The 20,612-nt window shown below is 46.8% G+C and overlaps 1 protein-coding gene across 1 annotated transcript in view; it reads right to left on the bottom strand.

The window, feature by feature from the left end:
* PEX11G (peroxisomal biogenesis factor 11 gamma) overlaps nt 1-19,703 on the bottom strand; it is a 32,873-nt gene extending 13,170 nt beyond the window's left edge. The window contains exons 1-4 of the mRNA XM_078670683.1: nt 19,533-19,703; nt 6,233-6,421; nt 2,266-2,444; nt 453-509 (exon numbers count right to left, since the gene is read on the bottom strand). Coding sequence (XP_078526809.1) covers nt 453-509; nt 2,266-2,444; nt 6,233-6,421; nt 19,533-19,589 — 482 coding nt within the window. The 5' untranslated portion in view covers nt 19,590-19,703. The remainder of the gene's footprint in view (nt 1-452; nt 510-2,265; nt 2,445-6,232; nt 6,422-19,532) is intronic.
* Between the last annotated feature and the right edge of the window lie 909 nt (nt 19,704-20,612).

Below are 20,612 nucleotides of genomic sequence, written 5' to 3'. Positions count from 1 at the left end.
AGTGGGTGCATGGTTCCTATAGCTCCAAAAGGGCGCATGGAAGTGGGTGCATTGTCCCTATGGCTCCAAAAGGTTACATGGAAGTGGGTGCATGGTTCCTATAGCTCCAAAAGGGTACGTGGAAGTGGGTGCATGGTCCCTATGGCTCCAAAAGGGTACATGGAAGTGGGTGCATGGTTCCTATAGCTCCAAAAGGGTGCATGGAAGTGGGTGCATGGTCCCTATGGCTCCAAAAAGTTACACTGGAGTGAGTGCACATGGACCCTATGGCTCCGAAAGGGTACACAGAAGGGTGCACATGGTCCCCATGGCTGCAAAGGGTTATTACAAGTCACTTCTCCAGAAAGACTCAACAGTTCTGCATGTTTTGGTTGCAAGCCCTGCTCAGGCCCACTGCAGCAGCAGGGACAGGGCTGCTGGATTTCAAGAGAGAGAAGGGAGCTCTTTCTTACCTGGTCTCCTGTTTTCGCTTGCTCTTTCTCTGCAGCACATACAACACCCACAGTGACCTGGAGGCAATAAAAGAATGAAGAGCATTAATAAAGATCTGAACATTGGCACAGCCAGCGCAAGGAAGAGCCAGAAGCTGGGGCTCCAGGAGGCAAGTAGGGGTGTCTCCTGACCAGAGAGCAGAGAGACTCTGGTGACTGGAGGCATCTGAAGGGCAGTAAATAAATAAGTGTACAATGAAAGTTAGTGGTTGTAACTCGGGCGAGCCCTAGAGTAGACTCCTTTGAATCGGGCTCCATCCCTTCCCCAGGTCTGGCTTGGGACGGTGAGTGCCGCCATGTCTCCGTGAGACGTGTTTACAGATCCAGGCCAGAGTTTAGAGCAGCCTTGCCCCTGCTTTACATCCTTAGCCACAGCCACCCCCCCAACCCCACCATGATGCACCTACAGGTGGCCCGCTCCGCCTCCAGTTGCCCAAACTGAAACTCTTTATTCCCATACCAACCAGTGCTTTAAATGGGCCGGTACCGTTCGGTACGGAGTACCGGCACTTTTTTATTTTGAGGAGGAGAGTACCTGCACTTCAAGAGAAATGCAATACCTTTAATTGGAGAGTACCAGCACTTCTCAGAAAAAAGCAGGTACTCTGGTACAGAGTAGCTGCACTTTTATTTTTCCATTTCAAGCACTGATGTCAATGAAACTCAAGCCTCCTCTTCACCGTCCCTGCATCACGGTGTGCCCTACACCTCACACTTTATCTGTCGTGGTCTGGCCTTCATCTCTACAAATGTACCAGAGGTTCCACTGCTCTCGCAGCAGGTTTCATGCACCTTCATGAATGCACCTTGGTTGTTATCTCAGCTCCCTGCCTTATTTTGTGTTCCAATCCTCTCCTAATGGGCCTCAATCCAAGCCTGCCACGAGTCTGCCATTTATCTGCCACCACAACTCTACAGACAAGCCTCAATCCTGGCCCGCCCTGAGTCTGCCATCTATCTGCCACCACAACTCTCCCGACAAGCCTCAATCACTGCCTGTTCTGTTCCTGCCCCCCTATTACTGGTGACTTGCACTAAGACAAGCCACCTCAGTTCTCACTAAGCGCTGCTCTGAGCTATCAGGGAGTCCCTTACGTTTCTACCAAGGAAGGAAGCTCTGGGCCTTATAGTTCTGGGGGCCAACTTAGAGGCAGACAGACACACAGACAGACACTGGTTACCTCTTTCTCCCAAAAGAAAGGTACCTCTGTTCTTGCCCATTTGACATGAATATATGACGTTACAAAGCAAACAATTACAACACATTCCTTTACAACGCATTTCTAAAAACTACCATTACAACGCATACCTTTACAACGTATAATCCGTTTACGGCAACAGTAGGGTAAGTGTTGGATAGTGTAGGGGTAAATTACTATTCCCACTCCAGTGAGTGCAACAGTAGGGTAAGGGTTGGATAGCGTAGGGGTAAAATGTACTATTCCCATCTACCCCAAAACCCATTCCCAGCCTAAAACTAAAAAATCTCCATTACTTACCTTATAATGCGTTGTAATAGCATACGTTGTAATGGTATGCGTTGTAATGGTATGCGTTGCCTGGGGTGTGTAAGAGTAGGAACACATGTTTACCTGCTCTGGGCCACCTTGCTCTCGTTGTACAACTACCTCATCCATCGTCTTTCCTCTTGCTGGACTGGACATTGTGGCTTTCCAAAAACTCACCCCTCCAGAGCCTCGGGTACCACCGTCCCCACACAAATACCCAACACAAATACCCCACCCAATCATGGAACCGACTCATCAAGGCTCACCTCAGAACCCCCAGGAGCAGGGAGAGACCCCAGAGCCCCGTGCTGAACGTCCACCAGTTGTCAGACTTTGTGCGGATGACGTTGGCGTCTGCGGCCCAGGCCATGTGCTCGCACGGGTAGTACAGCTGATCCACCATATTGGAGAGGACAGACAGCCACCGCACCACGGAATCCCGCTCCTGTCGTGGGAGAAAAAGTGGGAAATTGAGACATCTAAAGTTACGTCTGAGACTTCACAGTCCGGGCAGAAGAACCAACAGCAACTCACAGATCACACTTGGAAGACATTGGGAGCCAAACGCACAACAGAGCCTTTTACTGTGAAGTGTGTGTTTCAGATACAAACCGTATTGTTTACAGCGTTGGTGACATCAACTCTATACTTGTGGGTCGACTGGTTACTTATTAGGAAATTCACTTTTTGTAATGTTCGTAGCTTTGTGGAGTGGCATGGAAAACGTTTGGATTTCGGATACCCGTCCACCTTCGTCAGGTGTACTACAAGCCGGGGGGACTGGGAGGTATCCGCACCCTTCCCTCGACATCGAAACCAGCGGCAGTCTGGCTGAGACCAACCCCTTGAAAGCCTTTGATTGAGCAGAATATGCGTCTGGACACAAGATGGACCTTGCTCACTAGATAGGAGCAATTCCTTGGATTTAATCAGGAAAATTAGATTCCTATGGCTGGGTCTGGTGGCTCAGTGGATTAATGCGCCCACTGCAGGGGCCTGTGCTCAACCTCATGGTCACAGGTTCAAATCCCGGCGGGTCCACTCAGCCTTCCATGCATCTCAAGTCGATACAATGAGTACCATTGAGTTGGGTAACAAGAAAGATCTTTTATTCAGCGCCAAGGTGCCTACGGGTGAACGTGCATTTTACAAATACAGAGGTTATGTTAAGGCAACTTAAGAGTGGAAGGAAGGGGGTTAGGACAAAGCCCCGATGCGCTCCCAACGTTTATCAATTCTTTCATTAACCCCTCGGCTGTGCCGCCCGTTTTGCGACAGTGCGGCACTTCGCAAAACGGGCGGGCCCGCGTCGGCCATTGGCCGACGGCAGCACCAGCGAGGTAACCCCTTCCATGCTGCCGACGGCAGCATGGAAGGGGTTAAAGATCAATTTGGAAAGACAGAAATCCATGGATGATCTACACATTCAAACTAAATACAGAAGCGCTCACTCGAGATGTTTTGACCACTGAAGATGCTTGTGTGGAACACGGTTTGTTTGCCTATAGCTATGGCAGTGGCTTACGACTCCTGCCTTATCTGGCGGTTGTCCACTTTTTCAGCTCTCTTTCCAAACCAATACCACAATGCTTTATTGCAAGCAGGTTTTCACTTTACCATTTGTTGTTGAAATTTTTGGTTGATTTGGTGTCACGTGGTTTCAGACAGCCACCAGCTCAATGGCTGGATATGCCCGGAAGAGAACCTTGCTACACAAGTCTTTCAGACTCCTGTCCCAAGTGGAGGCAGTCTTTTGAGGGTTGTATGATATTACAACGAACTCCGTTGTAACGCATGCCTTTACCACGCATGCGTTACAACGGAACACTATTTTCACGCTATTCCTTCTCCACGTTTTTTCCGTGGTGACGTCATAAGTAAAAAAAAAAAAAAACGGCCGTTTCCTTCCCCTGCGCCGCCGATTTCCTGCACATCTTCTTTAAAGGTTAGTGTTTTTTTTTTTTGGGGGGGCTAGCCCCCCCAACCCCCCCCTTTTTTTATTTGTACCCTTTACCACACATGCCTTTACTATGTACTTCGTAGTAAAAGTATGCGTGGTAAAGGCTGTCGTTGTAACCACGCATGCGTTGTAATGCATGCGTGGTTATGGTTTTAGTTGAAACGGCCTCGTTGTAGTGGCCGTTTCCCCTTTTGAGCTGTTGGGTGGTGTGTGATGCAAAATACTTTGTGGATGCGGAGGTTGATAAGGATATGGTCAGACCCAACGTGGGTCGGTGGGCTGAGACCAGGGGGCCACAGTGCCTGGGAGTATCGGAGATCAGGGTCGTGACCGACCCCACGGGTTACTTCTTTAATACTCGACTAATGCCAAGTTTGTCCCTATTGTTTAAACTTCCTTCAGCTTATCAATTTCAAGGGTGGTCTGCTAAATATTCAGATCTTAAAGGGGCAAGGAGGCCACTTACAAACAGCCAACAAAGGCGGGGGTGTGTCTCCTGAAAGTAAATGGACAAGGAAGCATAGCTCGGTTTGTCTTGCCTGCACCTACCGAGCATGTAAATGTGGAGGGTGCGACTAAAAAGCAATATACAAAGAGGCAGACACCATGCTCATGGAAGGGGCTACTTACAGCCAGATTCATCAGTGTAAAATCGTCTCGTAAAGGGCCAGATTCTGAGAATCCGGCCCTTTGCGAGCGCTATTTTTGCATTTGGGATTCATCATCCCAAATGCAAAAATCGCTGTTAGAGAAAGCCCAAAATTGCGAAGAATCGCATTTAAGGAATCTCAATTAGAGATTCCTTAAATGCAATTCATGAACCTTTTAAAAATTGCGAATTCGCAATTTCTGGCCGCTATTTACCGCGAAGTCTGACTACGTGGTAAATAGCGAAAACTTAGAAAAATGCACTTTAGTGCATTTTTCTAAGTTGGATGTTACACACACATGTCCTTTGGACATGTGTGTGCGCAACATCAGGCTTCATTTACATTTCAGGGGTGCTACAGGGTGTCCTTTGGACACCCCTGGCACCCTTGAAATCGTATCCTTATTTGCGATTAGCAAATTGCTAATCGCAAATAAGGAATGACTCCCCATTCATTCCTATGGCCCTTTAGGCCCATAGGAATGAATGGGGAGTTATTCCTTATTTGCGATTAGCAATTTGCTAATCGCAAATAAGGAAGCTGTAGGAATCGCAATTTCTTTGGGGATTTCTACATGAAATCCCGTTTTGCGAGTCTTTATTAGCAATTCCTTAATAATCGCTATTAAGGACTCGCAAAACGGGACAATGATGAATTTGGGGGTTAGTTCTTTACTTAGAGAGAAAACGCCTCATTCACATATACTTATTTCTTGGGAGGATATTGAACTTATCTGATGGAACATCAGAAAGGCCACTGAAGAGGAAAGCAGCTGTGAAGTTCAAGAGGTTTTCTGATGGGTGGAGAGGTGCAGTGTCAAGGGATGAGGGAGGCAAATGTCAGATGGGTGGAGAGGCGCAGACGCTGTTTCAAGGGGTGAGAAAGGCGAATGTCAGATGGGTGGAGAGGCGCAGACGCTGATTCAATGGGGGAGGAAGGCGAATGTCAGATGGGTGGAGAGGCGCAGACGCTGTTTCAAGGGGTAAGGGAGGAGAATGTCAGATGGGTGGAGAGGCGCTGTTTCGAGGGGGGAGGGAGGCGGATGTCAGATGGGTGGAAAGACGCTGTTTCGAGGGGTGAGGGAGGCGAATGTTCAACTGATGTGTTGGATGCTGCTGTGGGGATAATGGGCAGGAACCAGAGTTCGTGTTTACGGGGGTCATGCCGAGACCCTCTTGGTTTGCTCTGGTAGCACTGCCCCTCGCCTGCAGATTGGAATTTCCATTCTAGGTAAAAAGGGAAGCAGTGATGTATGCAAAGGACTCTGGGCCAACATAAGTAGCACAGATGGTGCCGATGGAGCAAAAAGTGTCCTGGAGCACCGTGGCAGGTGGATGAAATCCCAGAAATGGACGGCTGCAGGCAAAAACCAGACAAACCCACTCCCAAGTAGGGCAATAATCCAATTATTTTAGGGTAAGTAGCTGTTGTTGGGTGAGTGGCGTGCATTACTGCTTTTCCACAATCCAGTGGTCGTGTATTGGACGGGCTATTTTGAGTGACTAGAAACAGACGGGGATAAACAAAATCTAAGAGAGACACCTTAAAGTACTTCAATAAACCGATAGAATTAAAAACAATCGAATAACAGAGTGATTTTAATAGGTCAATGTGACTTCTTACCATTTTTCCCAGGCCATACTGTTTGGAATAAGCGAACATCGACAGGTCATCGAAGAGACGGAGTACGACGCGGCAGTGACTCAGCTGCGAGGACACGGCCAGGAGACCGGTGCCAAACTCCAGCCTCCTGTCAGTTGTCTGCACCAGGACACCTCCAACCAGCTGACAGCCATAACAAAGTGTCCTGATCTAGGGGCACAAAGCACAGGAGAGCAGATTAACAATCCGTGCTTCCAACAGGAATCATTCTGGTCACATGCTAGCATCGAAGAGCTTTGAGAGTGTAATGGTACCATCCAAAAACCTACAGCTTCGAAAAACTATGAAAATGTTACCAGACCTGAAGGTCTAGTGACTACATTTTCTACAAGACTCAAATGTAATGCACTTTATTCATAAGCTGGTGTGAAATTGTGTGATCCTAGGAAAATATATTATTTCACAGAGACTTAGTTTTCTTCAATATCACGTATGAGAGCACCTTCAAATATGTGAGTTCAGCATGTCTGCTGTATTACAAACTCTTTTCTTTGATAAACTAAACTTTTCCATTGAAATGGCCACAAACTTTCCCACTGACATACAGTTTTACTGATAAAATTATATAAGGTACTAAAGATAATGCGTTGAATCTGGATTTCATCAAATATCTATCATTTGTAAAGTGTTCTGATTGGTTTGATTTTATTTAAATCTTCGCTTCCATCACAATTCAGAATTACAAAACAAATCTGCTTTCCTAACTTCTGGTAAATCTTTGAAATATTTGTACTGTTCTTTTACAAGCTGCTTAAATGTGGTGTGATAGGGAAAACATACTCCCTGTACCCCAGCACGATTGTCAGACAGTTCACTTTACAAATCTTCTGCTGTCGAAAAAGAAAAGCAAACACCAATCTCCAGGGAAAAATAAACAGCAGTTTGTAAGAAGACATAAGGTGACATTTGACCTCTGCCTTTGAAGGTACAGCAAATGTGACAAGATAAAAACAAGATTTAAAGGTATCTTTATTGCTCATTCACATTCTGAATGAACAGAACACCCATTCTTTGTCAGCTCAAGCTCTCCCATCAGCCAGGACATAAACAGAGCTCGCCACGATAACATCTGGTTCACCATAGCGAATGGGTGAGTAGATGTTAAGAGGCCTGTACAGAAACCTCGATCTCCACAGGGCTATAAGTTAACGTTGGAGTACCCCAAGCACCCATGGCCTCCATCTTGAACTTCAGTCTAAACATGGAGCATCTTGGGAGTCGCTGTGGACATTGAAGGAGTCAAGTTCAGGCACATGGAGATGATACACAACTCTATCTGAAAGTCTCCTCTCAAAAGGCCACTGAGAGTCGCAAGCCGACACGTATCCAAGTTTGTATGTTGAGTGCAAACCACACAGTCTGAATGAATGTTCATCACGAACAATAACAAAACAAAAAAACAGACTCAGGATCGTCGTTACGAAATGAACGTGAGTGCATTCACACCATTTTTGTTTGAAGATTTATATAGCGCAAACTCGACCAGAAGGTATTGGAGTGATTTACATGAGCACCGGTTACGTTACACAAGGACGCATTCAGGCACGGGGAGATTAAGTGATTTGCCCAGAATTACAGGATGTGGACGTGACCCCGAGGCTCGAACCTTGTTTTCCAGCACCAATGTCGGCAGCTCTGGCCGTCAGACCGCTTCACCATTAGCTGCTACAAATGCAACATTTCTACGAACCACCATCAACAGCAAATTCAGACTATCCAACATTAGCACCCTACCAGCAAAGACTAAAAGATCACCTTAATAAAGAACCATTGGTTGAACACTGGTCGATTCCGAGGTAGATGGTGGCACCATGATACTCCTGGATGCTCAAGTGGTTCCAATGACAATTCTTCTGCATGTTGCCGTGGTACTCAAAGGACAAAAGTACAACCATTGATGGACCTGCCGACTGCCTCCCCCTGCAACTCCAGATCCCATGTACGAACTCCTACATCCAATACATGGAAAGTCTAACCAACATCCTTGCATCAAAGTCTCAGGTCATCAGAAGGTCAATGCAACACACTAATCCATGGTCCACAAAACTCTAAGCTAAGCAAAACTGAAACTAAAGCCTCAGTAGACTTTGAGCAAGGCACCCAGGATAGGATGCACTGTCAAGCCATGCATTAGGCCCAGACCATCACTGCCACAGATCAGAAAGAAGCAAAAACTCCAATCCAGCAAGGAGCGCTTCACACAGAACTGATAAGGAACCGACCACTGCCTACTGACCACTGGATGCAACTGACCCACCTTCCCAGCTTGTATATGATTATGACGTGTTCTCTCCCTTAATACTACATACTATGCTTACTTGCTTCCCTGATAGTTTTCGTCTTTGCACATTTATAATATAGGCACGCTGCCTCAGTTTTATGATATTGGAGTATTGTAAATAACAAGAAATGCTGTTAAGAGGTACAGATTCGAACTAGAGGCTTCGAGGTGGCTCGTAGGAATCTGCATTGACCAGCAGCGCCTTCCTATACCTTTAAGAGGAGATGTATGTGTCCCTGTAGGACTTATCTGGTTTACTCACACAGTTTTGAAGAAGAGAGACCAGACAACCAAAGAGTAGGAATATGCAACATAAGTTAGGTGCAAAGTCTGAACATGGAACTGAAGAGCGGGAATAGGTTAAGTACTTGTTTTATGCTCCTCCTGTCTGTACATCTAATTTTCAGTCCTTGGACAACTCTAGAATTACACCACCGGTATAAATGTTACATAAAAAGTATAAAATGCTATAAAATTAGGCGCATGAGTCTGCACGGCGCACCATGCTTCCACTGGTTCCTTCAGTGGAGGAGTGCAGACACCTCAAAGTATTGTGGGAAAACAACAGGTTTCACCAGGTAGCGGAGGTTTGATGGACTGGTTAGGACATGTTTAGGGCCTGGTATGAAGTGCCTGGAGTCAGTGTGTGATTGACCTGGTGGGTGTCGGCATACCTGAAATCTGCCAGTGCCTGGTTGTTTAGAAGAGCGAGTAAGTGCTGGCATGCATGAGCACTTCTTAGGAGACGAAGTACCCTAGGAGACTCCTCCAGATGGACAGAGGGGCAGCCGCTGGGTGGCATAAGTGAGCAACAGGCACAGCTCGAGCTGCTGATGGGGTACTGGGATCATGAAAGAGCAAAGAAGCATATAGCTGGGGTGGCCAGCATGGAGGTAGCGTGGATAGCCATAAGTGACGAATTTCCATGGTATTTACCTTTTGTGTCACTTCTCTAAAACACATTCACATACATTTCTCAGTGTAAACATACGCCTTCCTTCTTTTTTCAAGCAATGTTAAAATGCTTTTATAGTTTCCGATTTTCAACAATGAATGTGATCCCATTTATTTATCAGTCTTATAGAGAAAATCTGCACCCTAAACTATTAGTGTTTTACATACAGCTTCACAGCTTACCATCAACAACAGGAGCAAAAAGCCAACAAAATGATATCGTGAAAGACCTGCTGGTCTCCCTTTCAGCCTCAACTTAATAATAATAATAATAATCCACATTTGTATAGCGCACAATCACCCGTTAGGGTCTCTAGGCGCTGGGGGCCGTCGGGAAGATTAAGCAAGCTATTGCCCAGAGTCGCATGGTGCTGGGCTAACCTGACGCCGGAGCCGGGGATCGAACCCTGATCCCCAGATTCCAGCGTCAGTCGCCCTGGCCGCGGCGCCACACCTCTCCCACCAACTTAGGGACTTGAGGACTGAAGCAAGGGCTTAAAGACTTAGGGCCATATGTATGAACACATTTTCCCCATAGACACAGAATAGTAAAACCCTTTGATACATCTGGCCCTTAATAAGAAAGAAAGAAAGAAAGAAAGAAAGAAAGAAAGAGAGAAAGAGAGAAAGAGAGAAAGAGAGAAAGAGAGAGAGAGAAAAAAAAGCGAGAATCCAATGAGAATTATGGAGTTCATGAGTGAGGCTTCACATGTAAGTGTGTCTGAGGGTGAGAATATAAAGAGTTTTGTTTTAAGAAAGTTAATGCTCATGAAGTTATTGTGCATCTAGTTCTAAAGCCTCTCCAAGCTGGTAGGCTTATGTCATTAATATCTTTACTGCAAGTAATCGGCACATTGGTGGAAGGACAATGCGGCATCCGCTAGGCTGAGACGTAAGGCACCGATTGGACAAAGCGGACACCGGCATGGAGACCTGGGGTACACCACTAGACTTCTCTGCTGCTCCTCAAGGGAAGGTGCCATGTGATCACAATCCACTTTCAACTTTTGCACTGACTCCATTTTCCAAGGATGTCAAGATTAAGAATTATTTAGGACGGTAAATGTAAAATCATACAACAGCTACAATCTTTATGATAGCTACAAACCTGTGTGACTGATTGGGGACCTTCCTCTGCTGACCTTGTAGCACGTACACAACAAGCATTTACAATGCAATGGTTTTGCCTTTGTTAAAGTTAGAGCTATTGGCATTGCTCTTGACATTATTTTTATTTATGTTTTTTTAACATAAATAAATGGCATTGTCATTTACAATGCCAATAGCTTAATCTCTCGCAAATGCCACACACAAACACCCACACAGAGCCCTCCACACACACACCCACAGAGCCCCCCACACACACAGCCACACAGAGCCCCCCCAGACACACTGCGAGCCCCCCCCACACACTGCGAGCCCCCCCACACACTGCGAGCCCCCCCGCACACTGCGAGCCCCCCCCGCACACTGCGAGCCCCCCCCGCACACATTGCGAGCCCCCCCCCGCACACTGCGAGCCCCCCCCGCGCACTGCGAGCCCCCCCCCCCCCCACACAGGAATGACTGGAGAAGGCCAGGCGGTGCGGCAAGTAAGGATGGTGGGGAGGGGCTTTTCTGCGTGGCCAGAGTCCAGTGGCAGTACATTTCTGGTCATGGGCCATTGAGCACAGCTCCCAGGGATCCAGCGACCGGACAGTCTCCACTGTGTAGGTAGGCAACAAGGCGCAGAGCAGGCACCAGGAAGGGCAGTCGGAAATAGCCAGTGCCCGCTTTGTCTGAGAAGGCCGCCTAGGAGCAAGATAGCAACGCAGCCCACGGCCAGCAGAGCAGGTAGGCCCCAGCAGAGCTGTAGGGGTCTCCCCCTAGACTACAGGGTTTCAATGATTTTTGCAGAAAGCACGTCCCAGAGTTCAGCAATTTTAACAGAAAGAAATACCACCTAAATATTTTTTTTCTGATGTGATCCTAGTGATTGTGAAACCAGTTTGTATCACTGTGGGATCTCCTGCTACAGACATATGAGCTTTACTTGTAGGAGCCTGGGCTCATGATGATTGCCTTATGTGCAATACATACGACTTACACTACCTTATTATAATTGATTCCAGTGGATATGTGATTAATAAAAAGAAATGGTGTGTATTTCAGACTATTTAGTAAGGGCTTTTGACGTCAGTCGAACATGTTACATCTTCTTTGCCATTGGATCCTCAAGTGCAGCAGTCAAGAAGCAGCGCTTCTGCTACCCAGTATATCGATATTTCATGTGTAGCGCGGCCTTCACGTGTTGACGTTAATCGAATAATTGAGCTTTGTGATAACCGGGATGGATGCTGAAAGATGAAACGTGTTTATCTGCTAGCGTGACACCGAGCAAATGTTTAACATCGCCAACTATCAAAGGAAAATGTTCACTTTGAAGCTGTAGTGCTAAGCAAGCAGTTGGTTTCACGCTGCTGATCCACTCGAGGGGGGCGACATTGGGCGGGAACCCCCTGAAGCCCCATTTTGTGCGTGTGTAAAGTGATCGACGCGGGCCGCGCTTCCAAAGCACGCCGTCCTTACCGAGAAGGGGACAAGCGCGTGTGCCGTCATGTCTAGCTCCCGGTGTGCCAGTCAAGTCATCAGTCGCACTCCGTTAAGGGCTGTGCGACGCTTATGCGCATCTCAGTCCGATTTTTCCGAGCAAGGGTGTCTACTTGGCCCCACAGTGAAAAGGCTGAAGTTTGGCATTTACAAGTTCTTACCCCTGCGCTGTGCAAATCTCTCAAGCTGCACGACTTCTGAAGAGCGGGGTCAGTGTGATTTACGTCAGCTTTACACCCGAGAATGTTGTCGAGCTTTACGTTAATAGGTGATCACAACTTTCAAGTATTTTTGATTTTTATTTCTGTTTACAAACATAATACCAGTGGGTGTGCCCAACATTATGATTTTCCCTGACAGCCCCTCATCGTACCCACGGTTTGATTTCCCCATCCTCCATTCACTTCGTATACAAACGGCGGCCTTCCTCCACCTCCCCTCTCTCTGCCCCTCCTCAGCCCCCTGCCTGCTGCACCCCGTCCCCAACTGAGGCCCCGGCTGGAGGGGCACAAAGGCCGGAACAGGCCGCAGCCGGGGCCTCGAGTAGGCCACTCTGCCGCTTCCCCGCCTCCCTCCCGGGGTGCCGTTCTTACCTGCTGGACGGGGGTGTTGTGCCCCGGAAACCTGCTGGAGCCGTTTCGGTAGGGTGAGGGGGCCAGGAGCCGGAGCCGGAGCCGGAGCCGGAGGCGGGTCCGGGTGGAGTGCGGCCGCCGCGCTGTGTCTGTGTCCGGGCTCCGGGGGCGGGGAAGGAGTGGGGAGGAGCCGTAGGAGGAGTGGAAGGCGGGCACCCCCGACAGAGCCAGGCAAAACCTAATGAGCAGCCTGGAGTTTTACGCTTATTGTGAGGGTGAAGTCTACCGACCAGAAGAACCGGTGTACGATGCGACATGGCAACGTGTAGATAGATGTTCATTGGAAATTGGATATTTGATGTATGCATTACGAAATTGTCAAGAAGGCTCTGACCCTCCCACGCCCAAAGGATTTAGACTGTGAATAGTAACGTGTAGCGTTTTCCATAGAGCTACAAAAAACAAAGCTGCACGTGAGGGCTTTAACTCGCACCTGGGAAAATACCCCGGTTTTGTGAGCCACGCCAAGACCGAAACGACTGTCCCAAGACAAGGAGAGATACCCCAAGCCGTTTAGCTTTGCGATCTTAGCAGGTGAGGCCAAGGATGGGCTTCAGAGAGAGCTAAGTGGCCACAAAGGGAAAGTGGGGGTGTGGGAGAGCCCCGCAACCCATTCTTTGGGAGTGACGTGTTTTCTGAGCGTCAGGCGCCTCCTTGCCTTGTAAATACGATCAACCTCCCCCTCTTGCACAATGAGGTCATTTCCACCCGACGATCTAAACCATGAGCATATCATAAGCATGTCATGTGCATGTCATGAGCATGTCAGAGCCCATAACCTGCACTGCCCCCCCCTTCCATGACCCCACCTCAAACGAATTGGGGATCTAGACAAGTCCGATGTTTCATGCCATAAGCACACCAGAGCCCTCAGCCTACCCTGTCCCTCACAATACTCCACTTCCATCCACCTGCGAGCTTGCCCCTCCCGCGCCTTCACCTTGCACGATGCAGCACCTCCACCCCTCCATACCCTGAACCTGACAACACTACGTAGACATCTGTGCCCGAATCTCACCTTCCTCAGCACATAACCTTGCACAACGTGCGCACGCCCCTTCCAGCGCCTCGGTCTTCCTAGGAGGTGCGCTCTAATCCCCTCACACTGCCAGGGTACACATGCTACCCTCCCACCTACAAGCACTTCCTCCCCCGAGACTGCGCGCATCCTCATCTCACTGCCGGAACGGGCACCATCCACCCCGCCTCTCGCGACAATGTGCACGCTATCCCACCCCCATTAGAAATACCCTTCTGTCGGATAGATGACGTGCCAGCAGAGCCCCGCCCCGGGTGCCATCATCAGCTCCCCTCAAACACAGGCATATCAGCCCCACAGAACGCAAGCACGCCCATCTTTCCCTTCCACTGCCGTAGCCTTCCTTTTCACAAATCGCCGGAGCCGGAGGCGGGTCCGGGTGGAGTGCGGCCGCCGCGCTGTGTCTGTGTCCGGGCTCCGGGGGCGGGGAAGGAGTGGGGAGGAGCCGTAGGAGGAGTGGAAGGCGGGCACCCCCGACAGAGCCACCCCCAGCCGCGCCACCCACCAGGGAGTACGTTTTCATACAGGGTGGAAGCAGGGGGCGGGAGGGGGCGGGAAGGGGTAGAATCGGCAGGGGCGGGAGGGGGCGGGAAGGGGTAGAATCGGCTGCGTGGAGGAGGGGGCGGCAGGGGAATTCGGAGGAGGGGAGTGAGTGGGTGTGAAGAGGAGTGGAGGGGAGGGATAATTATTCCCGTCCGAGCCTGAGGGAAGAAACTGAGAAGGTCAGAAAGGCGGGTGCCGGCTCAATGCCGGACCAGATTCGGGGGCGTTCCCGGCTTTCGGCTGACGTCGCGTGACGTCGGCAAAAGCCAAAGAATCGCGGGAACGCCCCCGAATCTGGTCCGGCATTGACGGACAGGCCCCTCGTCCAATGGCTAGGCTCCATTTATGGAGCCAGCCAATAAATGACGAGGGCCGACCCAAACCCCACTACAGTTCTCATCAGGTTTTCGCCTGCGCGAAAAAGATGCGCAGAGCGCATCTTTTCGCCAGGCAAAACCTAAAAAGAGTACCACTATATCAAATCCACAAGATGGTGTATAAAAAGGTACCCACGGGCTTTAGTAAGTGTAGTGACAAAGTTCTGACAATAACCTGCCCAAGAGAGACAAGTAGCATCTCCCGAAAGTGTACATTGACTAAAAATGTTTGTTGAATAAGCTAAACACACAAATAGAAGAAACGTTTTAAAATACAGAATAGAAGATGTTTCAAACCAAGGTTTATTAAAAATGTATAAAATGTTATATGTATTATGAAAAACACGAAAAGCGTTAGAAGTAGAAATAAAAAAAATATATATTTGAAGCATTGCAAAAAAAGTCAAACGGAATAAGTGTCAACGCGGGAGTCAAAAAGCCCAATGTTAGTTGAATAGAAAAAATAAACTTTCATGTAAATGAGGCATCCTCTGATTTGTGGTAATGCTAAATACTCTGTTGGAGCGTTTTCTACGGGTGGGGAATTGTCCTGCGGAATTACCTCTGCCACGCGACACTTATGGCTGAGGTAATCCTGCTGATGGATTCTCATTGTGGGATTCTTCTATAGACTGAGAGCTTTTCTCAACAAAACAGACAATTTTCCTTACAACTAAAGTCCCCTTGTGAGCCGTTTAGGCGGCCTCTGGCTCATGTAAGCCGGGACACAAGTGAATGCCATGATATGAGAAGGAAGGCAATGCCAAAGGGGATGTTACCTTTAGGCTCATCACAGGTGGAGCAAAAGATGGCTGACTAAATTTTCACAACAGCCACAGTTTGAAGGAGAGAAAAGATAAGAGGAAACCCCTTACAGTAAAAAAAATCCAAGACAGATGAAGTTCCTTTTTACTGCCAATAGGAGGAGGATGCCAGATTGGGCGGGTCTCTTTTCCAGGTCATTCCTTCTTTTGCGATGATGGTCATGGGTCGAAGCCAAACAGGTTGATGAGCCCAGATTGCAGTTAGACTATACTTAGAACTAGCCCTGGAAGGTCTCTGATGAGACTGAAGATTAGCTCTTCTTCAGTCCAGGGAGGTATCCAATTCCAACACAGGTGCTGGCAGATCAGCCTGGTTATTCAATGGGTCTCCAAACATTGTTAACATTTTTCTCAGCATTAATTTTGCCGCTTGGGAACAACAGTAGCACTACTTACATTAAGTAAAATCTTAAAACTCCACTTTTGGAACTCAGCCATGTGGGCACAGATGGAGGGAAACACCAGCAAACTGCAGGGATGGACCTAAATATCTAGACCCAGCTGAGGGTCAAGGTTCTTGGCCTTAGGAACCTACTGCATGCTTTTTGCACCTCTGTCTCCAGGACCCCAGACTTACCAAGCAGCACTGGGATACCAAAGCAGACTAGGGGCTTGCTTCACTGGGCTTGGACAATAGAAGTGAAGATGGAACAGCTTCCCGGATAACTTTATTGCTTCTATCTAAGAAGTCATCATGTCACAGATTGTTGCTTAGGGGCAAGATTACAGCATTCCCTAGCAGTCCAGGCCTCTTTAAGTAATTCCTAGGAAAGTGGGGATATAGGTATAGGAATACTTTTTTGAAGTATATTTGTAAAAACAATTCTATATCGCTATTCACAGGTTACTAGACTGGAGTGCATCATACGGCCCTGATTTCAGCAGTGCGGCGAGTGCAGATCTGGAAGGTGTGTTTATTTACAGAGACCCAAGAGGACAGAGTACAAAGGGAGGCCTCGGTCCACAGTGCAAGCCACCAATGAAGGGACACTTTTGAGGTTCATGTCAGGACAGGCCCAATTTTTACAGCTAACCAATAAGACAAAAGCAGCTACTGTCTAGCATTCCCAGAAATACACACTGAATGACACATCACAACTTCGAAAAAGGGCTGCTTTCCACTTGCAGAAGTGCACATGTAGTTACAAAGTAGGACTGAGGAACAGTTCCTTCCAGGAACACAGAGATATGGATGGCAATAATTCCAAGTATGAATACACCGCACTGGCGACAGACGCCAGCGGACGATCCACGTACTGGCTGATCCGTGGGCAGCATGGAACACTCAGGTACACAACATCCCTCCCCAGAAGACCACAAAACCAATGTGCTTTAACTTATCTGATCTGGACAGGGTTCTGCCTCCTACGTATACTCCTCTACGAGTGAGGTTCTGCACAACTTACCATAATTACCAATCTCTGACTGCCCTTGGACCATAACAAGCATTCTTAGAAATATGCTTCACTTAAGCCATCATTATTGTATACTAGCCAAAACATTTCGACTGAAACACAATATACAGACGATATGCAGCTCTATAGCCATCTTACCGAGAGAACATCAGTAATCGGACATCACCGACAGTCTCTGTGCCAATATGGCTGCGAGTGCCTCAACTCCGCTCTAATTTTAGACAAGCCATATTACAAACTATGAGTTGGGACCCCTAAGCCATTGCCATACCATGTCACTCCCACAAAAGACCCCCAATGCCATTTTGACAACTAAAAGACCTGTCCAAATACATTACGAAAAAACACAAATGCGCAAATACAATTCGCGCTGGAAGTACTCTGCCGTTCCCAACACATCTCTCGGCCATGCTGCTGATCACGCCTCCAACAAACGTAAAACCAAGCTGCCATACAAGTCCATGGCATCAGAAAGATGTCACTACTGCTAGATCAAGTCCACATTAGGTTAAAAGTTGTGTGCTTTCTTTTTAATAAATACTTTTACAAGAAACCTTCCAGTTATGTGTAGCGGAGGGCGTAACTTGCGTAATTTGCTGCAGCGTAATTACCAGAAAATTATGTGACATTCAGAGTAATTATGCGAGAAGAGTAATTTCGCATTTAATTCTTTTTTCTTAGCGCAAAAATGCCCCTCGAATCCAAAATGGCCGAGGAGATGCATTTGGCGCTAAGAAATAGCGCTAAATGCAACAGAACATGAGTAGCAGCCCAATTTCCCCCACGTACTCCTGGCGCTCAGTGCTATTTTCTTAACACAAAATGCACCCTTGTGTCCAAAATGGATGGGAGGAAGCATTTTGTGCTTAGAAAATAGGGTTATATGCAAACAACATGAACAGCAGCACGGCTGCTCACACTCGCTACATTTGTTGTTTCTGTTCTTATTATCCCCTAAAATTTCTCTTGACTAAGCGAGAGAGCATAGTTGCGTAACTATTGGAAATTCCGTGTCAAAGAGTAATGCAGAATCACCAAGATTATTCCAATTACTACAGCATCATTTAAATTACTCCAGGCCCTACTTCAATGTGGAAAGTTGCCACCACAAAACTCTACCCATTTATGCATTGAAGGAGTCTCTCCGAAAAGGCTTGAAAACCCCCACTTATTTTAACCAGAGTATTACCATACTGCACCCACATTAAATTACCAGATGCATCAAGTTGGTATGCTCATGGGAGGACATGTTGTGTGATGGATGAATTGTTCTACTAATACCTGGTTCTAATCTCGGCTTTGACACTCGACAATAAATATGTGATAAGGGGAAAATCACTTTACTTCCCTGTATCTCAAAGCATAGCGGGATACAGTGCTAGTACGAATGTGTATATACCAACTGCTCATAGGGTTCTCTAACACTACAGAGACTCCCAACAGCAATATCCCTACTACAACATATGATGGACATATTTCATGACTGTGGATAATCAGATTACTTACTGATTCCTGTTGCAAGAATTACCACTTCTCTGAACACTATGTCCTTCTTTAAAAAGCACTTAATAAATGCAAATGTAATAACCGTACATCAGTAAGAGGTTCTCACACCTCAAGTATAAATGAATATGTTTTATGCAGTGCTATATATTCAATATTAGCCTGTTCCCGTATGTTTTTAGGTTTATCGGGTAAGGGAACTGAGAGGACAATTTTGTCCAGACGTACATGAAGAGAACTTGAAGGGAAAGCATATGTGGGCAGGGTCTGTACTTTGTGTTACCCAACACAAAGTTATCAGATAGGTCACAAAGCCTGGGATCCATTTGATAATGGGTCCTGACAGTCTATGCCACATGTCTAGTCACAAATCTCCTCTAGCATTGCCTTTTTCCCATTCCATCAGATGTCTGTGTTGCTTGGATCTAGAATCATGCGATTTGAAATACTTAAAGAAATAAGTGAAAAAATAAATACGTTATGTAAACCTGAGCACGGGACCCCTGGGGTTACACATTCAGATGTATTACAAAAGAAACCTCAGTGCGTTAATAAACCTGTGGACGTAAGTACCCCTTGTAGGTCAAAGGTGAAAACACTAAAGTGCCTTCTTTCTTCCACAGTGGAAATGAAAAGTTGATGTTAATCTTCCCTGGACTCAGCTCACCAGATTTCCTACAGATTGTGAACCTCGAGCACACAAAACCACCATTAAACCTTTCAGAAACAAAACATAACATTGAAAATAAGAAAAACGATGGGGGGGGGGGGGGGTTGTACTGCTATTAAGAGCACCAAAAATTAGTACTTCAAACTTGCATTTTCAGCCTCGGTAAAATAAACATGTGACTTTTTTATTTCCCCAACTGTAGGATTTAGACACAATTAAAGAAACAAATTTTTCAGTTAAAAAGTTAAGTAAAGTACAATGTATCCCGAATCACCAAATTTGCTTGTACAGCCCCAAAAGATAAAGTAGAGCAGGTCTGCCACAAAGTACAATGACAATAACTAAGTGATATGGGAAAGGAGGACATGTACTAAACACTCCATGATTGACAGACACACACTCCTTACAGGCAGCCTGGGGCTGTCTGAACTCACCAGCCTGTCTCTACCCCTGTAGGACTCCAGCAGCTCCACCAGGTACTCTGTCCCCATGGCAGGCACTCTGCGCCAGCCCCAGACAGGAGCCTCCCCCAGGCCCCAGCACTGATGGGGTGACAGAGGCGCAGCCTGGACTGAGCACTTCAGACTGTGCACCTTTGCACCAGTGACAGCACCGAGGGGAGGAGGAGGGCAGAGCCGGGCAGGGGGCTGGGGAGAGCGGCGGCCATCTTGGAAAGGTGGTGTATTCTATTAAAAATAATGGAGAAGAATAAAGTATTTTTCATTTACTTAATAACGTATTTTCAAAATATGACCGATTTCTTTCCGAAAATTCCTGAAGGTATATCTTTTGAAAACAGCGCGGGTATTTATGAGACATTGAAACTGATTGAGTACATTGGAAATTGCTGCACTTTTTATTAACAAATAACAAACAGAAACAAAATGTTAAATAATTTCTAAAAAATGTGATGGGATATTCCATATTGAAATTGCCGGATTCTATAAATAGGAAACATGGTTCCTTCAAAATGGCGGCTGTTTTCATAACTGAGGAGAGATCGGTCAAGATTATCATTATGATGCGTTTGTTAGTTGAATGAGATCACAATGGATCTGCTTTTGGGTCCACGTTTGGCGGCCATTTTGAAAAGGGCATTTTACAGTAAACAGTTATAATTTTCTCACGTGAGAAAATGCATCACATCTTTCCTCTTATTGTCGTTTATATAACCTCATTTTTAAACCTGTTCCACGACATCTAAATCATTCTACAAAGTAGTTAAATCAACTTTTGTTGGCTTTTTTAAAATAAAGTCCTATTTTCTTTTTTTTACAGTTACTTCACATAGCTGCCAAGGTTTGAGATTGCTATGTGTGACATTTTCATAATTTCAGTGTAATTATGAGTGACATTTCAACGACTAGGAGTGACACTTTCTCGAGAGTAAAATCCAGCAATGAAGACGAGGGGAACATATAGGTTACAGCCAGCCAGGGTGCTGTTGTGTGTAAAACAGTATGTCCCCTTTTGGGAAAATCCGAATATATGGCAGACGATGACACACACCAAAA

Source organism: Lissotriton helveticus, chromosome 12 (assembly GCF_964261635.1).
Source record: "Lissotriton helveticus chromosome 12, aLisHel1.1, whole genome shotgun sequence".
NCBI classification, from domain to species: domain Eukaryota; kingdom Metazoa; phylum Chordata; class Amphibia; order Caudata; family Salamandridae; genus Lissotriton; species Lissotriton helveticus.
Note: the sequence above shows the minus strand (reverse complement) of the source record. Positions and strands in the feature narration are given on the sequence as shown.